A 16,252-nucleotide genomic window follows, 5' to 3' on the forward strand; every position below is an offset into this window, starting at 1 on the left:
AAAAAGAATGTAATTTAATGTATCTTATATCCCCAAATGCCAGCCTTTCGGATTTAACAGACATAATTTAATCGTCCTTGGCTAAGATCTCTTTTTAGAGATACTATCTTAAAAAAAAAACCCTTAACCACCCCTGCCCCTCTCCTCTCCTCCTAGAACTATCTATTTTCCTGAAGATGGTATGTGTTTACCAGGCATGTCTGTGTACTTCATATTTATGAATCCATAGCAGTCTATCAGTGTGTGTGTGTGTGTGTGTAAAAATATGTGGCTTTTTGCAACTATCTTTTCCACTCAACAGTTACCCTCGAGAATATGTTGACACGTATCCATCTATTTATTTATTCATTCTAATGACTCCTTAACAGTGTTCTTTGACTGAACCACGGTTTACTTATCCTTGTCCTTATTTGAGAACAATTGGATAGTTTCCAAAATATTCTGTCTGGAAACAGTGCTGCAGTGAGCATTCCTGTCTTCCTTGCCCACGTGCCTCCATTTCTCCAGGATTATCGTCCTGGAAGGGGAAACGCTGCCCTGGGATATGCCCACTGCAGCTTCCCTAGATATTGTCGAATTGCTCTCCAAGGTAGCTGCATGAGTTGGAGCTCTTCTGAGTCACAGCTTCTAGGACTTGAAGCTGTTTCTGACTGTGTGGAGGTGTAGGTAGGTTGAGGTGGGTTTTAGGCTCCCCCCCCCACCTTTTTTAGAGCCATAGTTGATTCTGATGAGCATCCAGGGTTGAAAAACCTCTGTGTTAGACTCCACGAGGACAGGAGCTATGTTCTCTTACCCACTGTTGATTTCCCAGCATTCAGCACAGCACCTAGCACACGTGTGGTAGGCGCACAGTATGTAATGACTGGGTACATGAAAGGAGAGCTGTAGTGTGGTAGAGCGGGGGGATTGCCTTTGCAGCAAAGCAGTGCTCCTCAAATGTTGCTGTCCGCAGGAATTACCTGGGGATCTTGTTAAAATGCAGATTCTGATTTAGGAGGTCAGGAGTGGGGCTGAGCTTTTGCATTTCTAGCAAGCTCTCCGGTGGCCAGATGCTCCTGGTTTGGGGTGCACAGTTAGAGTATCAAGGCCCTAAGAAGAAAAAGAAAACAATTTTTTTCTTACTTACAGATCTAAAGTGGAGGAGTTTGGGGTTTGAAATCCTGCTTGCTAAATCTCAGAACCTGTTTCCCCATCTTTTTACAACACAAAAAGACATGATGAAATACCCTCCTCCTCGTGTTTTCAGGAGAATCAAAGGCTGCCGTGCCTACTGAAGCATTTTGTGAGCTGTGATGCCCTCTTGCATATTTTCAAAATTATCTTTTAGTGTTGAACATTTTCCTTTGGTTTACTCAAAGCACAGAGCCATTGGGTTGGTAGGAATTCTTTCATTTTGACCTGCTGTCTACATTTAGTGGGCGTTTGGGAAGGAGTAGGACTGGGGAAGGAGGCTGGGCAAGAGCAGAGGCGAAATTCACCAGATGGTGTCATTCTGACTGCAGATGCTGGGAGATTGGGGCGGGGGGAGTGCTGCTCACTGTCTCTGGGGTATGCAGGGCTAGAGAGAGGTTCACAGCTTTCTCCCAGTCAGCTCTCCAAGTCAGAAACTCAGAGAGAGGCAGAGTAGGAGGCAGTGCTCAAAATAATTATTCGGTACCAGTTGATCTACTGTAGGTGGAATTAGTGCTATTCCGGTTAAGCTGCCACAGGACACTGCCCTTTAAGTACAGGGTTTCAGGATGCTCTGCTGACTTTGTCCTGCAGAGGCCGTGTGGTATGGAGAGGGGAGGGCAGATGAAAAATGAATACACATAAAGCGACATTCAGAACTAATGTGCCTTGGATGCTGAGGTGTCCCCAAGTTTCTCTCCCTCTAGAGGAACACCACGGACTGGATCTGCTTGCTTAGCCCAGTGATTCTCAAATGTCAGCCTGTTGTCCTCCATGGTTTTCACTGTATCTCAGAACCACCCAAACTTATTTATTTAGTAGTTGTCCTTAAATCTGTTCAGCTTCTTTTAATTTGGCCTCGTTCTGTGCGGAGACATCTGTGAAGGAATGGGTTTGATGAGCTAGTTATATGCTTTTCTAATACATATCAAAAGCATAATTGCCAAAGTTAAAAATGTTCATACTCATGCCACCTGAGATTATCTCCCTTCCCTCGGGGATTCCTGGTCCATAGTGTGGGAGATGTTGGCTCAGATAAGAGGTTCTTTATGGTTTACCTGGTTGGCAGATTGCAGGCTGGCGAGCTTCCTCTGGAGGCAGGTGAGCACGTGGATGGGATTTGGTTGGAGTTTCCACAGCGCTGTTGGGTGGGTGTGAGAGCACGCCGTCATCCAGACTCTCAGAGACTGCTTCTCATCCATAGCGCGTGGGTGAGGAGAGAACTTCCCTCCCTAGGGTGTTGTGGGACATTAGTGGAGTCATTTTTGTCTAGTGCTTAGCCCAGTGCCTGGCTATTTAATTGCTGTTTTCTTCTAGTGCCCCCTTCTTTCCCACTAGCAAAGGAGTCCAAAGGCTGTAGCAGAAAGAGCCCTGAACCCCAGATCCCAGGTCCCAGCTTCCAGTCCTGACCCTGCCGCTTTGTAGCTTTCGTGACATTGGGCAGGTGAGTTAGGTCTTTTTGGGTCTGTAAGGTGTTAAGAACTGTGACTTCTGGTGAGCGGTGCTGAGAAGGAGATGAGCTAGTATGTTGTGAACTCAATGCAGTTTCCAATCAGAGGCAAGACTAGGGAGGGGAAGCATGTGGAGCAGACAAAAGGAGGAAGAAGCTGTGATTTCCGACTGAGATCTTGCTGGAAGACACAGGGCTGATGGTGTGTGGCAAAGCCTTTGTAATCATCAGTCAGGATACAGTGTTTTTCCTTTCCTAGTAATGAGGGCACTTCATGTAGTGAAAGATTTTCAGTCATCTGATAAGCATACAACAAACCCTTTTGTGTTACATGGTGTACACAGTTAGGTGTTCCTGACAGAAACATATGAGTAGCTACACTCAGTTTCTTTCTTTTAAAAAGATTTTTAAAGTTTTTGAAGAAGTCCTGTGAGTTCATCTGGTAGAACTTTTAGATTGTACAAAAAGACATGTGTTGCAAACATACCCAGTTCTTGTCTCTGGCATCCATCAGTATTTACAGTTTCTTCAGCTTCCATTCAGAGGTATCTTATGTATATACAAACAAATATGTTAATATTTCTCTCCGAGTTTTTTAAAACACAAATCGTGCTCGTAGCATATGCTGATCATTCCTGATCTGCCCTTTGCTTTTTGTATCTTGGAAGTGAATCCATGCTAGTATGTAAAGGGCATCCTCTATTTTTTTTTTTTTTTTTTTTTGATGGCTGCAGAGTAGTCAATTGCCTGCAAGTATTGAATTCACTTAACTAGCCTCCTGCTGATGGGCATGAAGGTAGTTTTCCAGCCTTTGGTTTTTACAAACAAGCCTGCAGGGAACAACTTTGTCCATACATCATTTGGTATATGTGGGAGTATATCTATTAGCTGACTTCCTAGAAGTGGATTTGCGTGTATTACACAGATGGGTTTTTGCCACATTGCCTTCCACTATCAATATGTGTGACTCTTGTTGCCCTCAGCCTTGCCAAAGTGGGGTGCTATCCAAAAACCTTTTGATCTTTGCCAGTAGAGGGAAAAAATGGTGTGTTCGTTTATTTTTAGTTTGCATTTCTCAGATTAGGAGTGAGCTCGAGCAGCTATTCACACATTTCAGAAAACAAGCTCAGTTTCATTTAACTGCTTTGCTGTTGGCAATTATTTTCAAAGTCTGTGGGGAAGGACCAGTTTTATTTTTATTTTCAATATGTCACAGACTGATACTTTTGTAAAATGCAATGAAAAATTAATCGCAAAATGGAATAGAAATCCCAAAGATACGTAAGACACAAACCCCGTTTTTGTGACTAAACTTGACAGATACAAAATTACTCTGTCCATTCATTATACATGTTTTCAGTTTTTGGACTTCGCTCATGGCAGTGTGAACACTTTGTGTCATACTGCAGTAAAGATCCCTTGCTCGCTCTCTTTTCTCCCATTGCCACCCTGTTTGGGGATGGAAGAAGAGAGCATGGAATTTTATATTTTATGTTTCCTAATCAGTATGTTGCAGAATGTTTTCGTTACATTAGAGTAACATAGCTCTGATGTGCAATACTGATGCAAGGGTAGGGATTCCACCCTGTGAGGTGGGGATCCTGGTGTTCTGATTTTTCGCTGATGAAGACCTTGAGTTCTCTAGTTGAACTAGAGAGTTGTGAAGAAGGTACTTGGAAGTACTCTATTAGTTAAATTTGCAGAGTTGGCTTCTTTGACCTGGGGCTTTGCCAGGATCCCATGCCACCAGTGCTGCCTTCCGGGGAAGTGATAGGAAGGATACCTCTGGGTAAAGTAGGAGCTTAAGAGACTTCATAGTCAAGGAGGCATCTTGGTGCCTTTGCAGACATTGGGTTGGGAATGGGGTTCTTGCCTCAAGCTCACTGAATTCAGTGACTGGGTGAACATGTCCTCCTTCATTTTCAGCTGGAGGACAGACCCAGACCCAGTTTTCTTTGTTCAATGTTTGAGTTGAAATTTTGTCTTTGCCTGGGGACTTTGTTATGCTGTCTCTAGACAGGTGGAGAGTTGTTTTACAAGCCAGAGTCTCTAGCTGCTCTTTACCATCCCTTCTGTGAGGACTTGGGATCATGATGTATCCCCAGGTCGCCTTTCTTCAGTAGCAGACGTCTTTGCTTCTGTTATGGTTTTTAAGTGACGTCATGTTGAGGTTTTTTTCCAGCTATTTTTCCCTACTCGGGATCGTAGAAGGTGTGGAACTGTTATGCTGTCATGGTGCAGAGTGAAACTGCCCTTTAACTACCTTCCTGTGGATGCCTGGCTCCTCATGGAAGCCGGGAGGGGAACGGGAGGCAGAGGAGCACCATGAGCACAGGAGTTGTATTTGTAGTGTGATGGGATTAAGATCCTGGCTTCACAGCTGACCTGTGCCTCATACTAACCTTGGCAAGTCATTTAACCACCTCATTTCCCCCACCTGTGAAATGGGGCGAGTGAGTCTGGGTGACATTTGGAGGGAGAATGTCGCTCAGTGTTGCTTGGTGGGACCACGTGACCTGTCTGCTCTCTGAGCAGGATGGGTGGCATTGTAGCCCCTCTGGGTACTGTGCACACCTGGTTATGTGCTGTGTGACAGCCAACAGCCCAAGAGGACATGCTCAGAAACAGACGTGACCCTCTGCCCAGTCCCTACATCTGCAGCTAAGGAATTACTAGAGATGTGAAAGAAGAGATGATCTTTCCTAACTGTGGTCAGGAGCTCACACTATGGAACCGAGTGGCCTGGGAGTTGAGTCCCGGCACCGCCTTTGCTGGCTGAGTGGGCTTGAGCAGGTCCCTCCGTTCCTGCATGAGTGGAACTGCCTTGCTTAGTGGACAAGGTTCAGTGAACACAGAGATGTGAGGTGCTCTGAACAGTGAGTGGCATGTACTGCTTACCCTGCTTACCAAGTTTATTTAACCAGCAAATTTAGTAAGTGCCTTTTATAGGCCAGATGTTCTGCAAGGTCCTGGGAACCCAATCAGACGTAACCCCTGTCCTCATAGAGTTTATGGTCTAGTGTAGGGGTTGGCACGTTTGTTGGTAAAGGGCTTGATGGTAAATATTTTAGGCTTTGTGGGCTGCAGTGTCTCTGTCACAACTACTCTACTATTGTATTTGAAAGTAGCAGCAATAAGTAAATGAATGATCGTGGCAGTGTTCCAATAAAACTTTATTTACAACAGCAGTTGATGGGCCACATTTGACCCATGGATTGACATTTGCCAACCTGTGGTCCAGTGGGAAGACAGATGTTAAATAGCCCCCCCAAAAGTATGTTATTACAAATTGTGGTAAGTTATGTGAAGTGAGATACAGGATTCTGTGAGAGGGAAGGGTCAGGGGCTGGGGTGGTAGCTTTGACATTGAAGACGTTGCCATTAAAGCCAATGCTGAGGAGGAGGTGGAGAGGTAGAGGGGATGGCTCTGGGGGCTCAGAGAACTGCATGCACTCCTTCTGAACCAAGAGGCTCAGAATTGCAGCCTGCATTTCTGTCTCTGTAGAGGCACACAGGTAATTTTACAGCTTTCTTTGGGTAAGAAAACAATGGCAGTCCTTCCCCTGATGGAATTCACAGCACTTCTTCCCACTCACCCCTCCAAAGTAATCCCCACACTGAGAGATGAACTGTATCAATGCATTAGCATATTTTGTTCTGCATACTTCCGGTAAATTCTTTCTCTCTGGTCCATTGTTTGTTTGTTTGTTTTATATACATGTCAGTATCTACCCCAAAATTTAGAAGTTAGGGAAGTAAGAGGGCACATTATTCCACTGTTAGGAGTAAAATGGTTTACTCCTCAGAACTCGTTTCTACTTTTTGATGTTGTTTTCTTTCTGTCTTAAACAATATTATTTTCTTTTCCTATTTGGCTAAAGATTCACAGCCTGAAACCATTTTGGGGGAAAAAAAATCCACTTCTTGACTACATCTGAAGTTTCTCCTGACTCCCAACCTCAGTGTTACATTTTCATTAAACAGGTTGCAGTATTCTGTGGTGATTTTACAAAAAAGGATACGTATGTTCCTCATTCTAGTATATTCTGAGGGGTGGCTCAAAAGTAGGGGTTTACCTGTATAACTCAGTGACCCCTTCTATTTCCTCAGTTCTTCAGTTCCTGCACTTCTGGGGTTCGGAGGGGACCCCGCCACCTTGACAGTCAGTATTGTGTAATGGCTGGGAGCATACGCTCTGGAGACAGACTCAGTTAAGTTCAAATCCAGTTCCAGTATTTATTGGCTGCATTCACCCTCTCTGTGCCTCAGTTTTCTAATCTTTAAAATGGGGTCAGTAGTAGCACCTACCTCATGGAGTTATTATGAAAATTTAAATGAGTAAAGTATATATCAGGTGCTTAGAGCAGTGACTGTTATCTATAATTATTATCACTAGTTACATCTGGGGGTCAGTGACTGTAATTCCTCCGTAACCAACCTTGAATTCTGACAAGAGGCTCCTGACTCATCCTGAGATCTTGGGCTGTATCACTTCATTTTTGCTTCCCTTTCTCTGTAAGGCTCAAGGAATGACCCTTTGTCCTCAGAAGTCTGGGAATACTAGTCCTTTTGAGAATTAGTCCTCTATGTACTTTTGTACTTTGAAATCATACTTGTAAAGTAAGTAAAATAGCCTTATTTTGAACATAGAGCTAAAAATGTGGTTTTAGCAACAACATTCACCTCCCCTGTCATATTTTAATTCATGGTTTATAATGAATGAATTATTCTCTATGTACTTAGAAATCCTTCCATGTTACTTTGGACCTTTCTCTGCTTTATACAAACTGGAAAGAGAGCCTGCCTGCCTGCCTGCCTCAGGATGCAACAGAACGGGTCGCCTTGGGTGTGACAAATACATTTACGTCTCTGGGCCTTGGTTTTTACATCTGTGAAATGGTCTAGCTGATCTCCAGCGCCCCTTCCTGGTCTCTGTTTTTGGTTTAGGCTCCTGCATATTATGACAGTGTTCTAGTCAGTTTTTATAGACCTTGCAGTCCTGTTGTTTTCATTATGTCCTCCTGGGCAAGGATCTGTCTCCTTCCCCCTTCCCCCAGAGGAAGAAATTCTAACATGTTTTCCTTTTAAATTGCCTTTAGAATTGCTTTAAGAGAAATGCCTTTCTATACCCACCTGATACATTTGTGATTCATCCTTTCCAAGGTGTTGCTATTGCTGGTTTTGTGTTTGTAGCACCCCTCGGCAGTCACACAGTTGCTTTCAGAAGTGCTTTGAAGAGCCAGCATTAGTCTTCTTGTTGGAACTTGTCCCAGCCCAGATTCTATTTTTAATAAAGTGTGGTGCATTGTTTTTCAAAGGTTATCAAATTTTTTCACTGATGGAAATGAGAACTCTGTTTCTCATCCCTCCAGACCCTGTGATTTGCCGCTATAGCTCAGTGTTTTGTTCCACGTGTGGTCAGTCGTTTTCAGCGCCTCCCGCTTGCCTTTTGTGCCGCAGTGCTGGGTGCCAGCGGTACAAGTGCAGGCTCTCAGGTTTGCGATGCACCTTGCAGTTTACTTCGATAACTGGTCTGCAGGATGTTAGTTTGGGAACTTTTTATTAAATTTTTAATGACGAAAATAATATATGCTCATAGTAGAAAATTTGAACAGTTGAGAAAACAAAAAGCCCCCTGGTGGCCTTGTCATCTGCCAGTCCCATCTCTAGACACCAGTGACAAGTGCTAATAACTGCTCAAGCATTCCTCCTGGAATTTCCATTAAAATGTAGGTATTGAAGGCAGGCCCAGTCTGCTCTGTTCACTTGGTGTCCCTCAGATGTAGAGTCTCCGTGTCTGCTGACTGACGGGAGGACGTTTCCAGCACCGTCCTGCACGCAGAGTCACGCTGTAACATGTTTTCACTTATCACTGCATCTTGGGCAGATTTGCATAGCCACACTTGTAGAGCCACTTTACTTTTTTTAAAAAGTAGCTACATGATATTCCATCCTGTTTATTACCATAATTATTTAACCAGTTATTTCTAACTTTTTGCTGTTACAAACCTTGCCAGGGAGGAGCATCTGACGCATTGACTGCTGATTGTTCCTTCCATGTCCTTTCTCCATGGCTGATGCTAGCTGCGTGGAGCTGCTCAGGTAAAGAGTATGTTTGCCGAGCTTGCCTGGCAGCTCAGTGTGTCCGTGTGTAGGATTCTGGCCATCGGGATCATGAGCGGAAGGGATGCGTGCGGCTTCCAGGAGCATTCCTGAAAGGGGAGGAGTGGTCCCTCCCCACCTTGTCTGCTTCCCCCTGGCAGAGGGTGTTTGATGGGAGGGAGCTGGAGTGGCCACGTTGCTTCCAAAGGTAGACTCTGAAGGACGACAGAGCAACAAGATAAAAGGAGCCTGAGTCCAGGTTGTGTCTTTGGGAGTGGGTAGCTGGAGTGGAGTGGAATATAAAAAAGTGGAGAGGGATAAAGGCAGCTGGAAAAGAGGACATGGGATCACTGAGCGAGCAGGATGTGGGAAGATGCTGCCACGTGGATACTGAAACCACCCAATGTGAGGACAGGAGATGGGGTGGAGAGCTAGGTCGTCTGTGAATTGCAGGTCAGACCAGAAGAGGAGAAAGGAAGGGGTTTGTACAGTGCTGGGAGGCACAGGGCACAGAAGGCAGGTATTTTGACCAGCAGGTGAAGGTGCAGTGGTCTGGAAGCTGCTCTGAGGATCAGAGTCCGGCTGACCTCCTCTCCTGACCCTGCTAGAACTGGTGTGCGCTGAGCAAGAAGATGAGCACGCCTGACCTGAAGGGTGGCAGGAAGTGTGGACCTCAGGGGAGAGCCAGGTTTCACCGAAGACACTGAGCTCACTCTCTTTCCCCTAGCTGTGCTGTGGGTGCTCCCGCACTGCCTTCGTGGTCCCTGCCTCTTGTCCAGGGTGTTCCTCTTCATCACTGCCCCTGGGTCACCGTACTTGGTATGAGTCATAACTAGCCGCCCCCGCCAACTGCCTCTTTAGTGGGAAAATATTAAGATAGGTAGAAAAAAGCAGACTCCACCCTAGAATTCCCACATAGCAAAAATCATGGATTGAATACATGGCTACCTCATAAAGAAAGATTTAATGAAATCTGTCTCATGTGCTATGTATACTTTTATATCTGACATCCCTCCTGGGCTCGAAGCCATATATTCTCATGCTGCTTCAAAAGTGGCTATGGATGTATTTAATACACATTATTGACATCGATTTATGACTGAGGTGTAGCTTTGTTGAAAAATTTTAGTGATTTTTGTCTATACCATAAAATCCTGCTTTCTTATAAGTATTATTTTTAAAAAATTCAGCCTTGTATATGGAGTCACATTATTTTGAAGGCAACAAAAACTACACACACACACACACACACACAAGAAAAGATAGTGAACACTGTCGTGCACACAGATGACCACCGAACTCAAAGTTTCTGATGATGGGGAAAGGAATTTCGATTGGTGAAACAATGTAATGGACCTGGAAAACAAGTGGAAACAAAAGAGATTATGATAAGAGGGTGGAATGTGCTATTTCTGCTGGGGTTCTGTTTGCTTAGAATTGAGTTATTCTGTATTTAATATTTGCTTTTGACACGTGACCATTTTGACCAGTTCTCAGCCTGCTTTTTGGCCATTTCTTTCTTTGATGGGAGATTCTAATTCTGTGAGCCCAGAGTAAGTAGCAGCAGCAGATTCTTTTTTTTTTTTTTTTAAGTAAAACATAGTAGTCTCTTTCTTTTTAAAACACCTGTCTCCCAAATCTTTGAGGTTCTGTGAACAGTGAGTCTTCTGCTATTGCCTGGGAACGTGAGAAGGCTGTAGAAGGATGGTGGAGCCACCAGTCCACGTGGGCCTGGCCCTCCCCACCCCCATACCTGGTTGGACTGAACTTTGGTCACTTTTCCTTGTCCCAGCAGACTGACTCATCCAGGCCTTGGGGGAAAATGGCAATCTGTGTGGATCACCAGTGACCGCTTTGCCCTCAGCAGGGCTCAGTAAATGCTTTTGTTCAATAGGATTGCTCTGCGTCGCATCTGGTTAAGACCATGGGCTCCCAAGTCTGACTCCTGGGTTCAGGTTCTAGCTCTGCCACTTACTGACTTGCTGCCCATGGCCCTTGGGCAGATTCTTAACCATTCTAAGCCTTAAGTTCCTGTCTGTTAAATGGGGTTTATGATAGTGCTTACCTAATGGTATTGTTGTGAGAATAAACAGTGCAGCTCCTGGCACACAGTGGGAGTACCCAGTAACTTCTTATCACGTTGGAGAGTTGAACTGGGGTTCATATGGCTTACCAACTTGATCTGTTTGGGGACTGTTAGGTTTTAAATTGTGTTTCTCCATTATTTACAGTATTTCTTGGAGATCTCACAGTTCCCTGACCCCCCTATTTAAATTGAGCTCCAACTGTCTACCCTCCACACCTCCTCCCTCCTCTCCTCCTCTCCACTCCCTACTCCCTGCAGTCCCACCCTCGTTTTCTGCTTTGTTTTTCTTCCCTGCACTTAGCACCTTCCAACCTGCCGTCCGCTGTGCTTGCTTTTTCTTTCCGGCTGTCTTTGCTCTTCTGTTGTCAGAGCCTAGAGTGGTGCCTGGCACATAGTGGGTGCACGATGGATAAACCTCTATCAGAATGATGCCATTGACCTTGAAAATGGTGGTATGATTCTGTACACCACTGAGTAGTATAAAAGCTTAGAATGTTTTATTCGGAAGTTCTGAGCAATAGTCTGCTTATCTGCCTGTCCCAAACCTCCTTTCCTGACAGAAGATAGTTGAAGCTGGGTAGGACAAGTTCGAGGGAGTGACGAAGTTGGATGAGGAGAGAAATAGGCTGGCCTTACTACCTCATCTACTGGTCTACTTCTGACACCTGTTCTTTCAGCAGGACCATCACCAAACCCTGTGGCGACCAGAGGGGATGCTGGTCTCCATAGTGGATTCTCTCAAGTATCATTTTGCTTTCTTGTCTATTTTACACACAACAGAACTTTTGTTGTTTTTCTCTCTTAGGGCACCAATGCCTCTGCTCTGGAAAAAGACATTGGTCCAGAGCAGTTTCCAATCAATGAACACTACTTCGGATTGGTCAATGTAAGTATTTTAAAATGTACTATTTTAATCAAATGTTTTAGAGCTCTTGGAGCAACTGCACTGCCATTTTCATCATTTGCAAGTTTTAAATAATTGTTCATGCTCCTTAGTTCTAAGAAGTGGCAAATATTGGGGTGGGAGAGATTGAGACCTGTTCTTGAAGGTATGAGTTGCCCCAGAAAAAAGGATTTAATTATTGCATTAGTAGGCCAGGTTCTCTCCTCCTCCCCCAACCCCACTTTTAAAGGATTTCCTTTGCATGTGTAACTTTCAGAGCGATATTAATAGCCTTTGTAGCAATATTTGCTTTTACACATTCTCCCTTTACAATCTGGATGGGCTCCTAGGAAGTCTCTGTTTCAGTATGCATCAGTTCAGCCAGAGGATTGAAAGTGTTACCAGCTCACCACCAGTAGCTGTTCAACAGCAGCACTTGGTGGTGGTATTTGAAGCTTGATTAAGTTGTGGTGGAGGTGGGAAACTGGGACCAGTTTACCTTGAAATCCCTTGGCCTCATTTTACTTGTGCTCAGCAATGGTCCCCTTGTATGTGGCCAGACTTCCCAGGCTCTGTGTCCTTGACAAGTTGATTATGACCAAGTAGTAAGGCAGTATTACCCAACACCCCCCGAACGTCCTCACCTGATCCTTTCTCCCTGGGGTGGAGGATTTAAGTGACATCTAGTGTTAACTCATAAGCAGTTAGTTTTCTGGAACAACTGCTTTGAGCATCCTCTGTCAGAGCCCAGGTGTGATAGGTTGTAATTTCCACTGGAGAAGCTGGAAATATTCTCTGTGAGTGAATGCTGCCTATGGTATAATAGGGTGGACGTTGGCTTCAAAGGAATACAGACCTGAGTCTGAATTCTGCCTTTGCTGTTCACTAGCTATGTGACCTTGGGCAGTCACTTGACCTCTCTGAGCCTTCATTTCCTCCTCTGTGAAGTGGAGATCATAACGGTGTCTACATCTTGGGTTATAATGAAGGAGCCATGAGAGCGCCTGTTGAAGATCCTGACATGAGGCTGAGGCACATTGTGGACACTCAGTAAAAGTTAGCTCCTTTTCTTTCCCAGGAGTTATCCCCTGGCCCAGGGCCAAATGTCATTAAAGGGTGTCTGGGTAGAGGTGAGGTACAGAGTAAAAGAGATAAGAATGGGAGGAGGAAGGCTAACGTACTGGCATATAGAGCATTGTATCAGTGACTAATACTGACTTCTAATTTTAATACCATTTGTTTTAGTCATTGTGCAAAGGCCTCAAGCTTAAGCTCTACAAAGATAGTTCTTCAGGTTGTGGGAATTCTGCCTCGTCTAGGGACAAGACAGTGAAGGCTGTGGAGGGAAGAAGAATAAAGGCCATGTCCTAGTCTGTGGAAGCGTTGTGAGGGCTAAACTTATTAATAATTTCATTTATGTTTACTTCGAATGGTAATTCTTGAAAGTTCCAGCTTCTCCTTAAAAAGAGGTTTGTCTCATTACATAATTGTGTCAGAGTAGATTAAAATGTATAAAAATAGGAAGTGTTCTGTCTTAGCATACGTGGAAATGTCACACTAAGCATGGCGGTGCATCTGCCATGCTCTTGGGCAAACGACACACAAGCCGACAACCAGTCTTGAGAAGATGTTCATGTTCTATTTTAATCTTACACAGCATTTCGTCATCTGTGTTATTAATCTTGTGATTTTCTTAGATTGTTTTCATTTTAGTGTGTATGAAAAATTCTAAAATGAATGTCTCAGCTCCGTGTGCTCCCATGGGATTGGTTTTATAGTGGGTTGAAAACCAGTGAGATGGTGACTTTTTCCCTCATTAATCATAATCTTGAATATCCAGGGCATTTGAGAGTTGCAAAATCTTACTGCGTGGGCCCTCATCTGATTGCAGGAGACCAGGAACTGGGTAGTACTGTAGTGGGACAGTTGCCACCTTAGCAGAAACAAGATTGCTCTGGAGAAGGTGAGGGGATGCGGTCTGAAGCCAGTGGCAGGGGTGCTAGGATCCTGAAAAAGAGAAACCAAAACAAGTCCCCATTCAGTTAAGGCTGTTGTAGCGGAGCAAGTGGTGCCTAGTTCCCCGGGTTTCTTCCTGATTGGGATTTTTATTTTTCCTGCCATAGGAGTTCTGATGTGTAGCAACGTGACATCTTGTGTGTAGCCAGCTGCTTTTCTGGGTCTCCATATTACGCTGGGTTTTTTTGTCTTCTTCAGAGTCTCCCTCTTTTTTAAGCACCAGAAGGTCTCATTAGATTTTTTGAAATCAAGGTCGAGTGCTTCACATCATTTTAGAGACGTTTATGGGCTGGAGAGCTGCCAGGCTTGCGTACTTGTATTCGTTTCTGTGGTGCTCAGGTGGGCACTGGTGGTCAGAGTGACTTACTGGTCTTCTAACAAAGACGGGGGAACCTGGGCGGGTCCCCAGAGGGTGGCCTTCTCCCTCTCCCGACCGGGTCCATAGCGGCCCCGGACCCTGCTGCGAACCATCCCTGTTGTCCTTCCGCAGTTCGGAAACACATGCTACTGTAACTCCGTGCTCCAGGCCTTGTACTTCTGCCGGCCGTTCCGGGAGAATGTGCTGGCGTACAAAGCCCAGCAAAAAAAGAAGGAAAACCTGCTGACCTGCCTGGCAGACCTTTTCCACAGCATCGCCACGCAGAAGAAGAAGGTTGGCGTGATCCCACCAAAGAAGTTCATTTCGAGGCTGAGAAAAGAAAATGGTGAGTAGTGTGGAGACAGAGCTGTTTCAGGCTCTGAAATTAGGAGAATCGACAGTTCTGTGTCCTCAGAATGAATCTTTTTTTTTTTTTTAATGGGAAAATAGTACGGCCAACTACTCGGATACCATTTTTTTTTAAAAGAAAAGATAGTTCTCCTTTCCCACCCAGTATATCAAACAAAAGTGGATAAAAAAATATACTTAAAATTTTGGATTTATCATCGCATTTTGGAATGATCTTTTTATTTGCTCCACACTGGGAGTTTTTTGCGGGGAGGGTCATTGGAAGAGGAAAGATTGCCCAAGGCAGGACACTGATTATAAAAATAGGTTGATGCAATAATTGAATAAAACAGTACTATCTTCTCAACTTGTCATAAGTGATTAAAGTAAATGCGTATTATCCAATCGGAGCCTCTGCTGATTTAGAAATAATACCTCTGATTTTTATTTGCCAGAGACAATTGAAGGATATCAGATTGATATTTTTATATGATAAAAATGACCTACTGTCAACTGATTTTCTTCTGTTTTTTCCTATCTCCTTTTTTGGGGAGAAGGGGTGGTAGAGCCTGGGTTCTTCCAGGAGTTTTGCCTGGGTAATTTTTATGACCATACACATGTTTGACACGGCAACTTGTGCTTATTCTGGGTTGCAGCCCTGTTACAACAGACTGGCACAGCTAACCAGCTGTTTGTTTTATAAAGTCTCATTTAATTTGATTGCTCTCTTTTAAAGTTGTTGTAGTTTATACATGTCAGAATAAAAATGATCTGGGAAGGAAGCAGAGCGCTCCTGAGTCTCTTTGTGACTGTGATTAATAATGAAGGTTCGCAGCTGCATCCGTCTCTCGATTGTCTGTCCTTATGGTAGGGAAGAGCGGCAGGCTTCTGGAAGCTTTTGTATTTGGTTTCAGAACACTGTCAGACAGACAGATACATTTTCACACATAACCCTCGTCTCCCTTGTGTGTTTCATTTAAGCTGCTTCCAGCCTTGTCCAGGGTTTAATATGATCTTTGAGAAGAGACCCTGTTGGTCTGAATAAATTACAAAATGAATAATTGATCATTGGTGGTCACATCATATTAAATATTGATATTTTATCAGGGAGCTTATTAAGTAATTCCTGCTATTTTTTTTTCTTTTGTAGAACAAATGAAAATGTTGGTTGCTTTTTATATGATGACTTTTAGGGGAGATATAGGACATTTAGTTCTGGATGGGTGGTAAAAAATGGAAATGAACAAAAATTTTTGAAAAGCTTACCCATTGAAGTTGCAAAATAGAGATGAATATAGTCCACACCTGTCCACTCTTTCAATATGAATATTGAAGTGTGGTTTGTAAAATTAAGCATTTTCTTTGCTTTTCAAGTACCGGAGATTGAAATAATGATCTTCTTCCTTGCAGATCTCTTTGATAACTACATGCAACAGGATGCTCACGAATTTTTAAATTATTTACTAAACACTATTGCGGACATCCTGCAGGAAGAGAAGAAACAGGAGAAACAAAATGGAAAGTTAAAAAATGGCAACATGAACGAACCTGTGGAAAATAATAAACCAGAACTCACCTGGGTCCATGAGATTTTTCAGGGAACGCTCACCAATGAAACTCGATGCTTGAACTGTGAAACTGTAAGCATCGGGAGGGCTTTCGTGTAATTTGCTCGTGCATATCTGTACCAGCGACGTGGTGCATGAGTGCAGTGCCGTATCAGAGCACCTAGCAGTTATTTTCAGTATATGCAGGCAATTCTGTGCATGTGTATGAACTTCAGGTGCAAACATTCAGAAGCATGTCTCCACCCAAGATGTCTCAGCTGTCTAAAGTAGA

General features: G+C 44.0%; 1 protein-coding gene across 1 annotated transcript in view; it reads left to right on the forward strand.

Annotated features, from left to right (window-relative positions):
- The window catches only part of USP46 (ubiquitin specific peptidase 46), a 54,481-nt gene that overhangs the window by 7,634 nt on the left and 30,595 nt on the right, over positions 1-16,252 (forward strand). The window contains exons 2-4 of the mRNA XM_072944131.1: positions 11,614-11,694; positions 14,198-14,411; positions 15,824-16,053. Of these exons, the coding sequence (XP_072800232.1) occupies positions 11,614-11,694; positions 14,198-14,411; positions 15,824-16,053 (525 nt within the window). The remainder of the gene's footprint in view (positions 1-11,613; positions 11,695-14,197; positions 14,412-15,823; positions 16,054-16,252) is intronic.

The sequence above is a fragment of the Vicugna pacos genome, chromosome 2 (genome assembly GCF_048564905.1).
Source record: "Vicugna pacos chromosome 2, VicPac4, whole genome shotgun sequence".
In the NCBI taxonomy this organism is placed as follows: Eukaryota; Metazoa; Chordata; class Mammalia; order Artiodactyla; family Camelidae; genus Vicugna; species Vicugna pacos.